The sequence below is a fragment of the Centroberyx gerrardi genome, chromosome 9 (genome assembly GCF_048128805.1).
Source record: "Centroberyx gerrardi isolate f3 chromosome 9, fCenGer3.hap1.cur.20231027, whole genome shotgun sequence".
NCBI lineage: Eukaryota > Metazoa > Chordata > Actinopteri > Beryciformes > Berycidae > Centroberyx > Centroberyx gerrardi.
In genome coordinates, this window is record NC_136005.1 from 9,362,892 (window position 1) to 9,379,168 (window position 16,277).

General features: G+C 43.2%; 2 protein-coding genes across 2 annotated transcripts in view; one reads left to right on the forward strand and one right to left on the reverse strand.

The window, feature by feature from the left end:
* Positions 1 to 452: 452 nt before the first annotated feature.
* olfml2ba (olfactomedin-like 2Ba) lies at positions 453 to 8,742 on the forward strand. Its single transcript, XM_071917590.2, has 8 exons — positions 453 to 805; positions 943 to 1,206; positions 1,472 to 1,579; positions 2,266 to 2,433; positions 3,683 to 3,911; positions 4,667 to 5,716; positions 6,802 to 6,978; positions 7,299 to 8,742. The coding sequence occupies exons 1-8, from the start codon at positions 638 to 640 to the stop codon at positions 7,910 to 7,912; spliced, it is 2,778 nt and encodes a 925-aa protein (XP_071773691.2). The 5' UTR covers positions 453 to 637; the 3' UTR covers positions 7,913 to 8,742.
* Positions 8,743 to 8,789: 47 nt separating this feature from the next.
* Positions 8,790 to 16,277, reverse strand: part of atf6 (activating transcription factor 6) — a 35,645-nt gene continuing 28,157 nt past the window's right edge. Inside the window, exons 16-17 of the mRNA XM_071917592.2 lie at positions 9,725 to 11,124; positions 8,790 to 9,675 (exon numbers count right to left, since the gene is read on the reverse strand). Of these exons, the coding sequence (XP_071773693.1) occupies positions 10,928 to 11,124 (197 nt within the window). The 3' untranslated portion in view covers positions 8,790 to 9,675; positions 9,725 to 10,927. The remainder of the gene's footprint in view (positions 9,676 to 9,724; positions 11,125 to 16,277) is intronic.

Consider the following 16,277-nt stretch of genomic DNA (forward strand, 5'->3'; position numbering starts at 1 on the left):
CAACTCCAGTTTCTATTGGTAAAGCGCCTGAGCAGTATGTCGTATTATTCCAGATGCGAGATGCTGCTAATTTGTATTAGATTTATGAATATGCATTAACTGACTTTCAGGTACAGTAAGTAAGTTAAATTGCAGTGAATTAAATCTCAAAGAAATGAGGATTAGCTGGAAGCTTTATGTGGATTTTTCAACCTTAACGAAATGTATCAAATGAAAATAATAGTGTGAACCAAAGGTCTCATGCTGTAGTGCCTCTGATAGCTGAGCTGCACATCATGTGGAGCAGAGAAAGCACTTGAAGAGGTTCAGCTCCTCCTCGCCAGTTTGGTCAGTCCGCCTCCTGTCAGCGCCGCAGCAGCAGCAGATGCAGTCTGGGCAGAAAGCGCCTGCTCTCCGCCTGAGCGCAGTGTTTTCCTCTAGACCTGAACTTACTTTCATCATTGCCATAGAAAGATGACAGCGCGCTGTATATCTTAATCTCGTCATCTGATGACATTTTTGGATATACTTGTCTAGTTCCGTAGCCAAAACAGGCTATGAAATGATCTAGGCAGCTAAATTAATTAGTGACAGGCTGTGCCTGCTAGCAAATAGACAAATTTAATTCACTTTTTGGACGCTCTGCGAGCCTCACAATATGGATAAAATATGCATTCTGTGTGTAATATGCTGTGCGTTTTTTGCACTGTGCTCTGCTGCGCCAAAGAACTGGACTGCAGAACGTGGGACACAACCTGATAATAAGTTAGAGCAAAATGACAGTCTGCAGGAGGAGATAGATGGCCATGAGAATATCCTCTCTAAGGTAGGATAAAACTTTTCTTTGTTGTTTGTTCACTTCACCTGTTTTATGTGGACATTTTATCATATTGTAATCATGCGTAATTCAAACATTTCTGGTTGTATGTGGTGGAAAATACATCCGTCCTCTTCTCTTTGTAGCTGCTGGGTGATTATGACAAAGTGAAAGCCCTCTCGGAAGGCTCTGACTGTCGGTGTAAATGTGTTGTCAGACCCCTGAGCAGGAGCGCCTGCCGGCGGATAGAAGAAGGGAGCGCGACTGCGCAGGACTTCTACACTGTGGAGACTATCACGTCCGGACCGGAGTGCAAGTGCGCCTGCATCGCTCCTCCGTCAGCGGTCAACCCATGCGAGGGGGAGTTCAGGCTGAAAAGACTTAGGGAAGCTGGAAAAGAGAATGTCAAGGTGAAGTGTCATCCTCTCCATCATCCCTACCAATGCCTCCATGCACATGATAACCATTTCTCATCATGGAGATGGAGGGGGCGCTTGGATCAGTGGGGGCATGCAAACCACGTTTTATGAAATTCAAGGATAGCCCCACACTTTATCCATAACTACAGAGAAGCTGGATACTTTCACACAAAGTTTGGATGGGCTGGGGATATTTTGCTGATGGCATGTCTTGAATTGGTAAAACCTTTTGACGGAATCCACTTGATCATTCTAGCTCTCCACCATCCTTGAGCTGCTGGAGGGATCCTTCTACGGCATGGATCTACTGAAGCTGCACTCCGTTACCAATAAGCTCCTGGATCGTGTGGAAAACATTGAAAAGGTAATGCAGAGAGACTCTAATGCAAACATGTAGAACGTGTGCACAAATCATTTGTATAGAATTTAGGCCAAAATTGGGGTAGATTAGGAAGAATAGGCAAATGCATTGGCACATAGTGATTTCTCTGGTCTGCTAATCACCTCCCACTTGAATAAAAACAGAATTGAAATCCCAGGCCACTCACTGTGTTTATGTTGTAAATTGCAGGACTATTGGCCATTTAAGTAGGGAAGCCAGAATTGGCCTCTGGAGTCAGCGGGTACCCATGGGTGCAATGAAACACTCTCCCTGGGACAATTATCCACTTTATTAGAGGTTCAATTATGCTGACTTCCTCAGCCAACTGCCCTGCACAGACCTGGGAGGTGCGTCCAGGCTTTCCATCACATGTGGAAGTTAATATCTGCCTGAAGCATTAACCTGTTCTTAAATAATGAGCTGAACTGACCTCGTATTATGGGGCAGGGAAACAGCTTTTTTTTGGTCTTTCATCAAAAATGCAGTGTATAACTTATTTAACACCAATTACAGCTTTATGCCTATATTGACTCCTTACTATATACAGTATAGCCAACTTGTGAAAACTGGTTAGTGCATGTCATGTATTACGACCGCCAATCAGTACAGCGGCCTATTTTCCACAACAACATACTGTAATATCATGCTGTGTCCATGAATGCATGAAGGTGGTGACTCTGAGCCACACCACGGATGAGGTAGGGCCCCAGAAGAGCCCTCCTATCCGGCTAGAGGTGACAGAAAGCCCGCCCACCTCTTCCGGCCAGCTACATCAGGAGAAGAAGAAGAGACTCAGTGAGCTGAGTAACAAGGCAGCAGCATTTCAAAACCTAGAGGTAAGAAGGACATTGTGCGACTAATCACACTGTGACAGATAGGGTCATTCATGTGGAGGTAAAGAAAGTGGCTAATTTATGAATGCCAGTCAGTAACTCTTGAAAACACTCTATTTTCATGTAAATTACATTAATATGGTACAACTTACTGTAACAAATCCCATAAACTGATATGACTAAGACTTGTATCAGCTTAAAAAGATTGGTAAACTCTTCTTTCACAAATAAAAACGTGGGTAAACTAAGACTAGGTGATTCTATCCTATGCTGCATCCCTTGATGTGGTATGATCCTCTCTCCTTATTGTCACATTGCATAGCAAATCCTGAAATTTTCTTTCTTAAATGCAGGGATCTGTATAACTCAACAGCATTTTAAGTAACAAACCAACAGAAAGGAAGTGATTGAATCCACATGTTGCAGCTCTGTGTGGTCAAGTGTTATTAAGTCTTGTGTTGTGTTCCTTCAAAACCAAATGAACAATGATGTGTTCTTTCCGTACCTCTGTCCTTCATAAAATCATCGACTGCAGCACTGAGCACCAAGAATGTATAATTATCAAGAATTATTGAGGTAATTGGAAGGTTTGGCAGGCCCAGTGGATTTTTCACATCAGAGTGGACATGAGCAGACCTCAGACCAGTGACTGTCTGCAGCTAACGCCTCGCACCGGCGGGCGCTGATCCATGACAGTCTCAATCCAAACTGGTGATCTTGTCCAGCAGTGTTGGGTGGACCTGGATGTAGCATGCAAATGATTCAATATATCAATATGTTTCGCAAGAGGCTTTCTTAGTGGTTAGTCTCACTTTTCCTCACTTCTCAATCCAAACTCAAAGAATTGCCAAAACATGGAAAAATAGGAGTCACAACAGTCCAGACAGAACTGATATGTGTTTGCCAAAAGCATGTTTAATGGGGCACTGCGCAGGAGGGTTTGACCGCTATGGGTTTTTGATGGCCGATGCCAACATTCTTGTATTGAAGCTGTCGATATTCAATATCTTCAAATATCTTCTTTAAAATATCTTTTTCAATTTTCATGCCACAGAATAACAAATATTCTGTGTTTACTCCCAGAATTTAAGGTAAAACCTGGGAAACAGTATTTAGACCATCATGCGGCACTAAAAGTCTTCAAACTCTCTCTGCATTGAAATTTTAGAGTATTTTAGAGTTAGCAGCTCTTAATGTCAGGTTTATTTCTTTGACTAATGAAAGTTGTGTGTCTTTATCTGCCCACTCACAGGAGAAGTATGAGGAGAAGTTTGTTGGGGAACAGGAGTCCTTCCTCAAGATGGATGCTCCTGCCCAGACCGTGCAGGCGAGCCCTCAGGTGACGCCCCAACAAGTGACTAACAAGGCGACTTCTCAGACGGTGAAGACCGGCCCCAATGGCATGATCATCAGAGGAATGACTTTTTATAAATCTGAACCTGATCCGATGGTGGCTGATGACGGGGAGCCTGGTGAAAACTGTAAGTCCAAACCCTGACTGGGGAAGCCTGGCAAGATGCCAACAGTTTGTTACAAATCAATCAACCGATCACTTAATCAATCTTTATTTATATAGCATAGTTTGTGCAAAGAATGAAATCCAAGATGCTTCACACAGAGATTATAAAAAAGAGTGCAGATAAGATAGACCATAATAGTACACATTTGAAACAGTCATATGTCACTGAGATAAACAAAGATACAAAAAAAACAAGAAAGCACACACAAAAAACAATTCAAAAGAAATATAAAATCTAGATAAAGCAGCAAAATAGATAAGAGCTAAGTGATAATTCACAGAAACAAGAGGTGCTCTAAAAAGCGTAAAAAGGTACCTCTTCAGCTTTTTCTTAAATATGTCCTAACTCTGCTAACAGAGAAAATTGCTTTTAATTTATAATAATTACATTGATGTTGTGGGATGTCAGAACATTGAAAGATATCCACGCAAAGCACAGCGCTGACCTCAGCTGTCTGTCAAAGTTTGAAAGAATGGAGCAAAAACCTCGAGCGAGCTGCTGTGTCCACTGCTTTGTCTAGTGTGCAGTCTGTGTGGTGGAGCTATAGGAACTCCCTCTGTGATTCTGTGGTCAGAGATGACTTACAGTACAAACTTCTTGGCTTTCCATCTTTTTTTATTCAGTGTATGCTGCCACTTTCTGTCGACCAACATTATCTCATAGCACTGATCAGAATGTCAGAGTATTTCACCAGATGTTTTCCTCTCCCTCTTCAGTTTTTGAGTATCATGGATTCAGTGGCGACGGCCCGATCAACCTCTTCGTCGAGGAGCACCTTCTCCAACACAGAGCCCCTCCTCCCAGATCCAGGGTGAGGGCGGCGCCAAGAGCATCTCGACCAAAGACAACAGGTCCTGTGGGCGACGCCAAGAAGACCAGCCAATCAGCAGAGCCTAAAGAAACAGAACCTGCCCCGAGAACTCTGGATGAGTCCACCGATGCCATGGCAACGACCTCAGAGCGAGTGTCCACAGATGTGAGGACCACCACATCCACAGTGGGAAGCATCACCGCAGGACCATCAGCAACCACGCAGAGAAGCAGGACCACAGACACTGATTCAACTGTAGATCAGACTACCGGTCGAATCATTACCAGAGCCACCAAATGGCCGATCCCCATAATGGCCAAACCATCCAGTACATCCCAAAGCGTCACCGCAAAGGAACCAATCAAAACCACCATGAACACAGCCATGGCCACTCAAACGGCAGCCGCAAAGCAAACCCTGACAGCGTTCACAACCACTAAGACGCCAATCGCCGTGATGGAAACCTCGACCATGGAAGTGAAAGACAAAATGCAAACCATAGCTGGCACTACTGCAGCTAATCCCAGCACACCGAGCTTAACCATGGGGGATTCGAGCACTAGCACAATGGCCACTACAACCATCACAACACGTGTTGCCCCGACCTCGGCACCGGTAAACCCCACGACAGCTCCCTCCACACCGGCCGCCATTACAACTAAAACGGCAGCAGCACCAGAGCAAGAAACTGAATCCACCTCCTTCTCTGGGTTGACTATGTCTCCTACCACACAAAGACCGGACACTTCATCTCCCCATACCTCTCCACCTTTCACCACACCTATGACCACCACTACTTCAACCACCACCACCACCACCACCACCACCACCACCAGACAGACCGCCCCAGTCAGACGGAAGTACAGAATCAGCTGGGAAGAGGAAGAGGAGGAGGGGCCACCAGAACTAGAGGAGCCAATGCAAAGGCATGAAGAACCAACTCCAAAGAAGCTTGGTAAGTTAGTTTGTCAGTAGCGATGGTTGACTATTTTGTGTTGGATGAGGGGAAGAATGGGAATGTATGTCAGGTGGAGTCTATGTGGAGTAGTTTGCGCTCTTTATAAATAGTCCAAAAAAGAAGTATGCTTCAGATGTGTAGGTCCCAAAAAGCATTTGGGCTAAAAGATGATGAAAAGAACTCACACACTGGCTAAGTGCATGTGCTCACGTGCACTTTAGCATGTAATGTAAATAACATGCTGATTTTTTGCATCAGTAATTCTCTATTTTGGATTATTCCTTTTATAGCCAGTGTGCGAGTTCTTTTCATCATCTTTCAGCCCAATGCATGTCAGGTGAAATAGTTTGAAATGATTCTTAGAGTAATAATCCCAGACATTTTCATACAAGTATGTGTTTATTTTGCTACTCTCTATCGCTGATTGGTATGGTGATTCAACCGATACCCAGTTCATGAAAGCTTTAACATTTGCTGTTCTAAACACACACATGAAAAAACCCTGTGATGTGGTTTCGTTTCTGGCCGCAGCAACAGCGGTTTGTTTGGAATACATAGAAGAAGAACTGCGTAGTTAGCATGAGCAGCGATAGCCAGCATGGCTGAACAGACAAAGAAAAGAGCGCCGTCACAGTACTGGACACACTGTTTGATTGACAGGTGATCTCTGGGAAGTGCAGTACAGAAACGACACAGAAATGAACGCTTAGCACCAAAGATGCTGCCAAAAAAAAAAAAAACCCAGAGATCTCACGGATTACCACTTTGCTTCAAGAATGTTTGCTTTGACATGTTTGAAGTACCAGATGGGTGGGGTTGACAACATCACAAGTTAACAAGGTAGGCAGGTAAGTTGTCAGTCAGAAAAAGAGTGAACTAAATTGATGTTTATACACGTTTCTATGAATTTCGAAACTTTCAGTCATTCATTGCCCTGCCCTATGTGGCAACCCCACCCATTCCGTGATTCAGGCTGGTTAAAACAAATGCTAATAATCATTTGCAGACACTACTTGACGTAGGTCTGGATAATGTTAAATTGTGACTAAATCCTCTCTCATAACTGTTTGGGTCTTTCACAGGGGAGTGTAAGGACACTTTGGCAACCATCTCAGAGCCAGTAACTCATAACACCTACGGCAGGAATGAGGGAGCGTGGATGAAGGATCCAAAGGCTAATGATGACAAAATTTACGTCACCAACTACTATTATGGAAACAACCTCCTGGAGTTCCGCAACATGGAGGTCTTCAAACAAGGTAAGAGCCGGCGGTCACACCATTGACAAAATTACTTAGAAAAAAGCATTAAAGAATCAGTAAGTTTGCACATACAGGGAATTGGACTTGGTGGTTTGCTCCTGTAGGTCACATTTAACATAAAAACAATACACAATATACAGTATATGTGTAAAAAAAAATAACGCATACATTTTTTAAAGTAGAAATCAGGGAATAGGACTCTTTTGAGATATTATGTAAAGAAAGTAAGTAAAAATACAGTATGCTGAATCTATCCGGTTTGTTGAATCAGTTTTTCTTGTGCTTTTGCTCAATCTCGCCCCTCCATTCCTCGCTAGGCCGTTTCACCAACTCCTACAAGCTGCCGTACAACTGGATCGGCACGGGCCACGTGGTTTACGACGGGGCCTTCTACTACAACCGCGCCTTCTCCCGTGACATCATCAAGTTCGACCTGCGGCGGCGCCACGTGGCCGCCTGGACCATGCTGCACGACGCCGTGTTCGAGGAGTCGTCGACGCCGTGGGAGTGGCGCGGCCACTCGGACGTCGACTTCGCCGTGGACGAGAGCGGCCTGTGGATCATCTACCCGGCGCTGGACGACGAGGGCTTCTTGCAGGAGGTGATCGTTCTGACGCGGCTGAACCCGTCGGACCTGAGCACGCAGAGGGAGACCACCTGGAGGACCGGGCTCAGGAGGAACCACTACGGGAACTGCTTCATCGTGTGCGGCGTCCTGTACGCTGTTGACAGCTACAACCAGAAGGACGCCAACCTGGCATACGCCTTCGACACGCACACCAACACTCAGATGATTCCCAGAATGCCCTTCACCAACAACTATACCTACATCACACAGATTGACTACAACCCCAAGGAGGGGGTGCTGTTTGCGTGGGACAATGGACATCAACTCACATACAACATTAAGTTTGCCTATGTAGACCCCTAGTAAGGGTTTGGCGGTGACCTAATTCTATGAGTTGAAGTGGATTGTAGACCAATCCACATGGCCATCAGTATATTGTGATGAATTACCATTTATAAATCTAACGGTCTTGGTTAGGAATACGTTTTGGCTATTTTTTTTTCTTCTCCTGTCAACAAGTTTTTTTTTTTTTTAATTTTCTGTACCTGAAACAAATAAAACGGTGAAAGTGACGCTTCAGTCAACACAGCACGTTGTACTGTATATACTGTAATACTGTAATATAAAGCCTTGTGAGATACATGAATGTAGAAAAGATGTCAGAGCAAGTCCACATCAAGGCCTGGGTCAAATAAAGCTATTAACAATTAATTCACATGAAAGAACCAATTCATAAAAGCATACTCTTGAACAATAAAATAGTAAAATTTTTGTGGACAAATTGTCATTCCATGTTCTGTTTTATACACTTTTTTTTATTTTTTTATATTACATTTTTCTTTGCATCTTTGTACATATGCCATAGGTCCTCTGTGTGGTCATATCATTGTGGTAATTTCACAGATAGCTGTTGACCTTTGTCTTGTGAAAAAGCACTTACTCCCTCCATATCAGATTGTACTGTTTTGAAGAGACTGCAATAAAGGTCTGAAAATACTAACTGAAAATGTCTCCTTTGTTGTGCTAATTCACAGTTGAAGTCAAAGTGGCTGTAATTACCTCCTGTGAGTGGTAATCCAATCTGAAGACTGTCTAGAGCGAAGACAACCAGATATAGAAAAAAAAAAGACTAGAAAGGACGCCCACAAGTATAGAAATCTGCAGAATGATTATTCCACCCTGTAATCGAGCTACTGTGGTATGGTACTATGGTAAATGTCTGTTTCAAAACATATTTTAAGTAACATGAGGCAGTTAGGACCCGTCCCAGAAACCCAAAGGACACACATACAGGTATACTTAAAGTAAATCCAGTGTTTTATTGACTCATATTTGAATATGTGATACAAAAAAACAGAAAACCTCACATTAAAGTTTTAATTGTATTCTTCATTTGTCCCTGAATACTTATGGGATATAGTCAAAACACTAACATTGCTCTGAATCAAATATATCTCTGAAAAACAAAACTACCCAAAACACACACATACACACAAGGGCTGCTGGTTCAAAACACACAACTGAAGGGCAAATTTGGTTCCAATCAGAATTTTATGGAATTGAGCTAAAATATAACTGTTTGTGCAATAATGCAGCCAAAATAGTTACACTTTGGGGGATAGATAAGACAAAACTATACGGTGCTTTACCAATACAGATAAAAGCTGGTTAGCAAAGCAAGCAAAAGGTCTCCACTAACTGCTGACGTTTTTTTTTCTAATGATCAATCACAATTCCCAATATCCCTTTTCCTCAATTACAGGTAGTAAAAACAAGGTTACTGTCACATGAAATCAATATCAGGGGAATGAAAGCCAAAACTGAACTTGGCAGTTTGTGCACTAATAGTGCAAATGTAATAGTTTAAAACAAATTCATACTATATACTATCATTTAATATAACTTCACCACTCAATTCTTTAGAAAATTATTTCCAGTGGGCTACATTTACAATACAAGCATTTTTGTTTAAGTGCACTTCAATAAAAGTGCAATAGGCCCGTGGACGGAGCGGTCAGGGCTGATATCTGGTTTTAACCTTGTGAAAGGTTACCGAAGCCAAGTACTGGCTTTCTGAGCTCAGTTGATAAAACACAACAGATTAAGAGAATTACTAACTTTCCTTCCTATCCATCATTCTGTAGTCACAAGTTTATTAAAAAGTCAATACTAGACTTTGACTTTTCTCAAGCCAATTAAAAAAAAAATGTTCCCCAATGCAAAACCATGACAGAAAAATCTGATAAAAATCCATAAATCTTTGTTTCTTTTGTAGACATTTCAATAGACAGTGGAGATGAGTGGTTTGTATGCCAATACAGAAGTTGGCATAATTATTATATAATAATCCAAATAAATACACATCTGAATCTAATAATCTATATAGGTGAAGCACAGTGCAAACAAAAGACCCCAAAAACTAAAGAGCTGAAATTCTTCATCAATACAATGCTGACAGCAAAGAACATGAAAATCCACACATAAATGGTAACCCCACCAACAATATAGTGGTTAGACTGCTAACTTTCACAGATTACCTGACTTCCTGAGTGTATGCCTCTATTGCCGCAAGTAATTAATTTGGCATCTCTTAATATTTGAGAAACAAAGGCTTTAATAAGATTCATTTAAAGAGGGGAAAAAAGCAAGACGAGAGAAAGAAGTAAGAAAAAAAAAAAAGCATAGTTTTTATTTTCTGGTTAAGAGATGAAGTCAGAAATTGCTGTATCTCTGAAAATCGATGATCACAAAAAAATTTGTTTTTCAGCCTGTAATTAAGGGTGCGGTTAGGTACGAGGTCCCAGTGAGGCTACTCTTAGGTTTCTAATCAATTTTTCAGTTAAAAATGATGACGAGTTCTGGCTTTGCAGCTCGGCCAGAAAGTAACAACCAAAAAGAAGGTGCAGGCTTGAAGAGAGCTGCTATGGGGTCGAAGTATTTGTGTTATGATGGGGTGACTCAGGGTTCAATGCTCTGCCCCCTGCCGCTAAGCAATTACCCTTGTGTGGGGCGTCTGGGGTTACGGGGAGAAGTCAGTGTTACCACACAAGGAGCTAGCGTCTGGCCCGGTTACAGAATACCGGATATCAGACCTGAAAAAGAAATGTGGCTGACAACTTGCGCTACCTTTATATTGTAATGACTGTATTTCCCCCCCAGCCAAGACAAGTCCACATTCATCCAAATCAAAAATCACAAATTGATGAACTCGTTTGGAATTATAAAGTACACCAGCTTTAAAATACGCCTCCTCCATAAAAACAAAAGATGAGAAAAATGAAGGATAAAAAGGGTTTTTCTTTGAAGTTCAATCTTGTCTGTTTGTACCAATTTGTGTTGTTGTGGAGTTACAGAGAATGTACGTGCCGATGGCGATCTTTACGCAGAACCCATGAGCACGCCGACGGGGGGCGTGGCCTGGCCGTCGGTCGAGGAGGGTTGGTAGACGGCGTCGGTGCGGTTGACCCGCAGCAGCGGTGGGATGGTGGAAGACTTGATGTGGAGGATCCTGGTGTCCGTGACTTCACAGTCAATCTGCATCATCACCTCAAAGTCCTTGTCCCTTATTATGCTGTCTGTAACGGCAGAGGAAGAGCAAGGTTGTTAGTTCACAACAAAAAATGTAAAGTTAGTGTAGTTTAGTTTGTGTGTTTGCTCAGGAATTAAAATAGAAGTGCTAAAATACAGCGATAACACTGAAAAGTAAAAAAAAAATATGCAGATGAGATAATTAATATCACATCAAAAGTTAGGAATCTGTAACAAGACAGCAGAGGATTTAATCAACACAAGACACAAATATTTCTTGCCAAACTGTATTCATTACTCATTTTTGTTCCACATCATCCATAATATTGGACTCAGTTCTTGTCAAGCCTTCTGTCAAGAGAGACTTGAAATGATAAGAGGCAGTGCTCAGGGTGGGTAAAGGAGTGTTTGGTTGGGCGGGGGCAATTGGGGGCTTACAACCGCAGCAAGCATGGGTGGGGGAGGGGGTGAGGATGCAGATGGAGGCCAGAGGTGAGTCACACACTGGCTTTCTCCTTCATAGAGATAAACAAAACAGCTCTAAACAAGAGGAGGACATGCAAATTTGAGGGAAGAAAAGAAGAAACTCTGGCAAAGAGCGAGGGAGAGAAAGTGATCACGGATGATGAGTCAGGCTTTTGTGTTTGACAAAACCCCAAGGGCTGCAACACCGCAGATGGTATAGGTCAGCACTACAAAAAAAAAAAAAAAACGCTCGTTATTCAGCCTCAAGGATACATTTTCACAAAAAGGTCATCTTGGAAGTTTGACTTACAAACAAGTAATTACTCTGGCTTATCTTGGGAAATTGGAGCACGGAAAAAATATATTGCGGTTAAGACAATCGGTGTGGTCAATGGTTTGCGGTATCCCACAGCCTAACTAATTTTATACTATGCCTAGGGGAAGAACGTCCTTGTCAGTGGACATACTTATAAAACCCTTTGCTAGAAAAGCCCATTAACAACATGTTGAGTGTTCCCTCCATGCCTGTTACAGTATATTTACATTAACACACAACCTACACTTCACAGACTCCCTCCTCTTATGGCTTCCTTCCTCTATGAGGCAGCAAGAGAGTGGAGATGGTCAGAGCATGACAATAACATTCCCCATATGGAGCGCACAAGACCGACACACCTCAATCAGTTTTAGTACATTCTCATATGACCCAGAAAGGGAGCTGAAGGCGGCTTTAAAACGCCTGAGAGCATTGCAAGTTGCCTAAAACCCGCAGTCTTTTTCCAGAGACACCTGTCCAAGACATTAGCTGCCTCTCTATAGGATTTCCATATACTTTGGAGGCGGGGGGGGGAGTTTATCAGATGGCGCAGTGACTATATGATGGCTCCTTCTCCAGCTGGGGGATTCCCTGGGTGTTCATATCACTAGACGGCTAGTCGACGTAATGCTGTGTATGACTCCATCTACTCCATAAACTTCCTCTTTTGCACCTGGAGTGAGCCTGGACCTTTTCAAACGGGTTCAGCGTTTCAACAGGCATCTTTGGAAGTCATCCCCTGGGTCGGGGTTTTACTCCTTGTCACGCTATGTCTATCTCCAACAGGGCTTCTGTCTGAAATAGGGCTGGAGAAGTCATGCAAGTTTTACACTGCATCGCCATATAGCTTGACGAGATCACAGTTGGCGGGGCAGATCGTGAAATCTAACCTGTTTTTTTCACGTTCAAGTTTATTTCATTGCTGCACAGCCAAACCTATAGATTCGTTTCAGTGCGGAAAGACATTGCTTAGACATTAACACCGCATAACAAACTTTAGTGCAATGGTGAACATAAACGCAACAGTACAAAGTGCAAAACTGGCACATTCCTAATCATAAGATATGATACCTAGCCTTGGAAGAACATAGTGCAGATGAAAGACTCTCCCCCATATGATTCCTCACATTGGTTGCATCAATCTTTCACCAAATTACCAAAATGTCTAAATTCTATTCAGCCAACAGCTTGAAAGGCCTTCACAATGGGACAGGGAACACACAAACACACCGCCACGAGGCCCGGCTTCAAACAGCAGGTCTTTGAAGGAGCTGCCAAAACTAGCCCTCCTGCTCCGCAAGGTTTCCTTCTCCTTTTTACTGGTGCCATCTGGAGATGTTCCAGAAAGTTCCTTCCCGGCTTTTGCAGTGACAGAGAGTGAGCTGGTGTGTGCTGATAAAGCCCCCAGGTCTGACAACATCGCATTAGAGGAAACTTGAGAGGGCATCTCGGGAGGATGGTGACTGCCAGCTTGGCATGAAGACTGAGGACATGTTTGCGAGGGGAGCTTTGTTTACAACAGAAAGGAAGCAATTCATCAGCGAGTATAATCACGGAATTACCAGAGGCGATTTGGGTCAATAAAAAGAAACGAGGATCTAATAGGAAGGCAATTAGGCCACTTTAACATTCTAATAACCAACCAAACCAGCCAATTTCCCTCTGGAACTTTATCTTGTGCAGGAATCCAACCAACATAACCGACACTCCATCTTTCATTAACAAGGTTTCACAATCTTTCATCAGAAAATCTGATTTTTATTTATAAATGAGTGGGATGTACTACAATAGACTGTACAAGAAATAGGTCAACAATTTAGCAATATTCTTCTATTCTAGAAAATCACCCCAGAATGTTACAGGCAATAAAAAACAATTTTTACATGTAGAGACAATGAAGTCATTGAAGGAAAGCTTGCACAGGTTTGGCTTGGAGCTTGTAAGGGTTGCAAGGGTTAAACATCTGGGCTGGTAAGAGCGCAGTCTAGTCAAGAGCACTGGTGGGGATGTTCTGTTTAGATTAGAGGAGTAGGAAAATCTGACCCCCAACTCATTCAGCGCTGTGGAGCTCTACCCTTGAACCCCTAGTGCATACACTGCCTGTTAGCTACAGTACGAATGTATAATCTCAAACAAGTAAAAATAGACGGCAGTGCGTCTCCCACGGCCTATCCACCTGTAATCAAAAAATGATGTAATCTCCAAAACATTCCTTTTCTCTAAACATGTCACTTCCAATTGATTGAGCTACTTTCAAACTCAGAGGATCATTAAATAAATACACCCTTCACTCCTTATAAGGACCCGCTGCTCAGCCAGAGATATTTTGAGAGGGAATCTAGGAGGTCAAGGTCAAGTAACTTTAACAGAACCCCTGAACCGTGGACATGCAGTCAGACAGAAACAGACGACGGCCTACATCAAAGTCCCTATCTCCAATGTTCGGTTATTGACCAGGACAGACCAAACGATCGCTCCCGATTAGCGAAGCCTATCCACCTCCTCCAGATGAAAACCATTTAGTGACTGGAGGAGGGAGGCATTCCTGAAGCAGAGCAGGAGGGAGCTGGAAAGAATTATCCTCCTCTGTGGAGCAATCATGCTGCACAGAGGGGACAGAGTTGTTGCTTTTCTAAGGGTCTCGCCCAGCTAAAGATGTACATTTGCACTTAATCACTTCAAAGTTTCAAACAAAGACTACATAAATCTAGAATGCTACTCGAAGACTGTCATCTGTGTGACACATGGCGCTATATATGTAAAGGGTGGGGGGGGGCCATGTGGGTGCTTTGCTACTTGAGAATCACCACCATGCCGCGCTGAGCGGGAAAGGCTTTCTGCTGTGTCAGCCTCTGTTGGCTTGCTTTTAAACGATAATCCTCACTGTCAGGTCAAGGAGGGACTACCAGGAGGAGCAGTTCTAGCATCTGAAGTTGAGGCTACTGTACATGCATCTGAGCTAACATCAAAATGATCTTAGTCCTTTCTCTAATGGATACCACATGATTAAGCCAGCACATTAGATGCAACCAAACTAGGGCTCGAAATAAGCAGGTAAGGCCCTCAGGTACGAGCACAGAAGCACAATGTTTTGATTTTGCGGATGGCTGCATGCATCCATGACAGATCATGCAAATCCAAGACCCTTTTCTTGCGGTAACGAGAATCTGTCCAGACCCAGTATCTCTCCCTGAATACCACCATTGTTTGGCATTAGGAACAATTAGCTGAAAAGGAGCTCTAGGATTTCACTATTTACCACTATTTCAATGGGCCATCTGACCGGCATAGCCCATAGCATTCCTCCCTGACAAGACCAACCAAGAACAATGTTTACCTTCATCAATCTTCATCTCCGAAATGCGACCCCCCACTCAAAAAAAAAGCATTTCCCAACAGACCCTGTCTTCCCTGCTGAGTAAGAGGCTCATATTCCACTGACCCACTCCGCTCAGAGCCGGCTGAAACACTAATCAAATCTGTTGCTACATCCCACGCCAGGGAAAGTCAGTGAGATAACGGGAAGACAAGAGGATTAGTGATAAAAATGCCAGTTAAACGGCCAAGAACAATAGTCTAATGTCTTTCTAATTGCTCACACCCTACATGAGTCCAGTCCCTCTTGACCCGGTCTCCTTTCAGATCAGTTCACTGCCCTGCAGCTTGGTGAAAAGCGAGTCGCCTGATAATTAACTCTGCGATGTTTGCTATTTAAGTGGACATGAAAGACCTCTCTCCAGTGCGGTCTCCGATGACCTCCCTTTGAAATACTGCATCAATAATCCAGCAGATAGAGGGACCACAGAGACAAACTATGATGAGCTCATGGAAATCAAGGCCAAGTGCAAGGACACTTCATTGATTCTTAGGCTTTGGCTTTTGGCTACAAGCGCACCAATGGAACGTCAAGGTTTTTGAGAGGTGAAGACGTGTTCAGATACTGGGGCCTACTTCATGTATACCAATGCTAAAAATATGTTTTCTACAGCTTTATTTGTAAGTCTTATGAGCCCGGTTTTGCAACGAAAGAGACCCATCCTCACCCTTATGAGGCAGCTGGGGGCAAATAAAATGGGTGACTGCTTCTCAAATGAGCCTGCGGAAACCACCACCCACCATTAAGTAGTGGAAGTAAACAATGGCACTCACGCAACTGTTGCCATCCGACACCACAACCAACTCACCCATTAAGAGTACACTTTAATTACCATCACACCGACAGGCTGTGGACGATAACTGAAGTGTACTCTTAATGATGGGGCAGTGATTGGGTCTCATGCTTCTACTCACTTTTTGTCCTACCTGTCAAATTAGCTCGGCCTGATTGAGATCTCTGTTCCAGCGCGAAATTTCCAAGATGAGCTGCCCCATGATGTGTCAGAGTGAAAAAAGCTTGTCTTTTGTTTGTGTGTGTTTGTG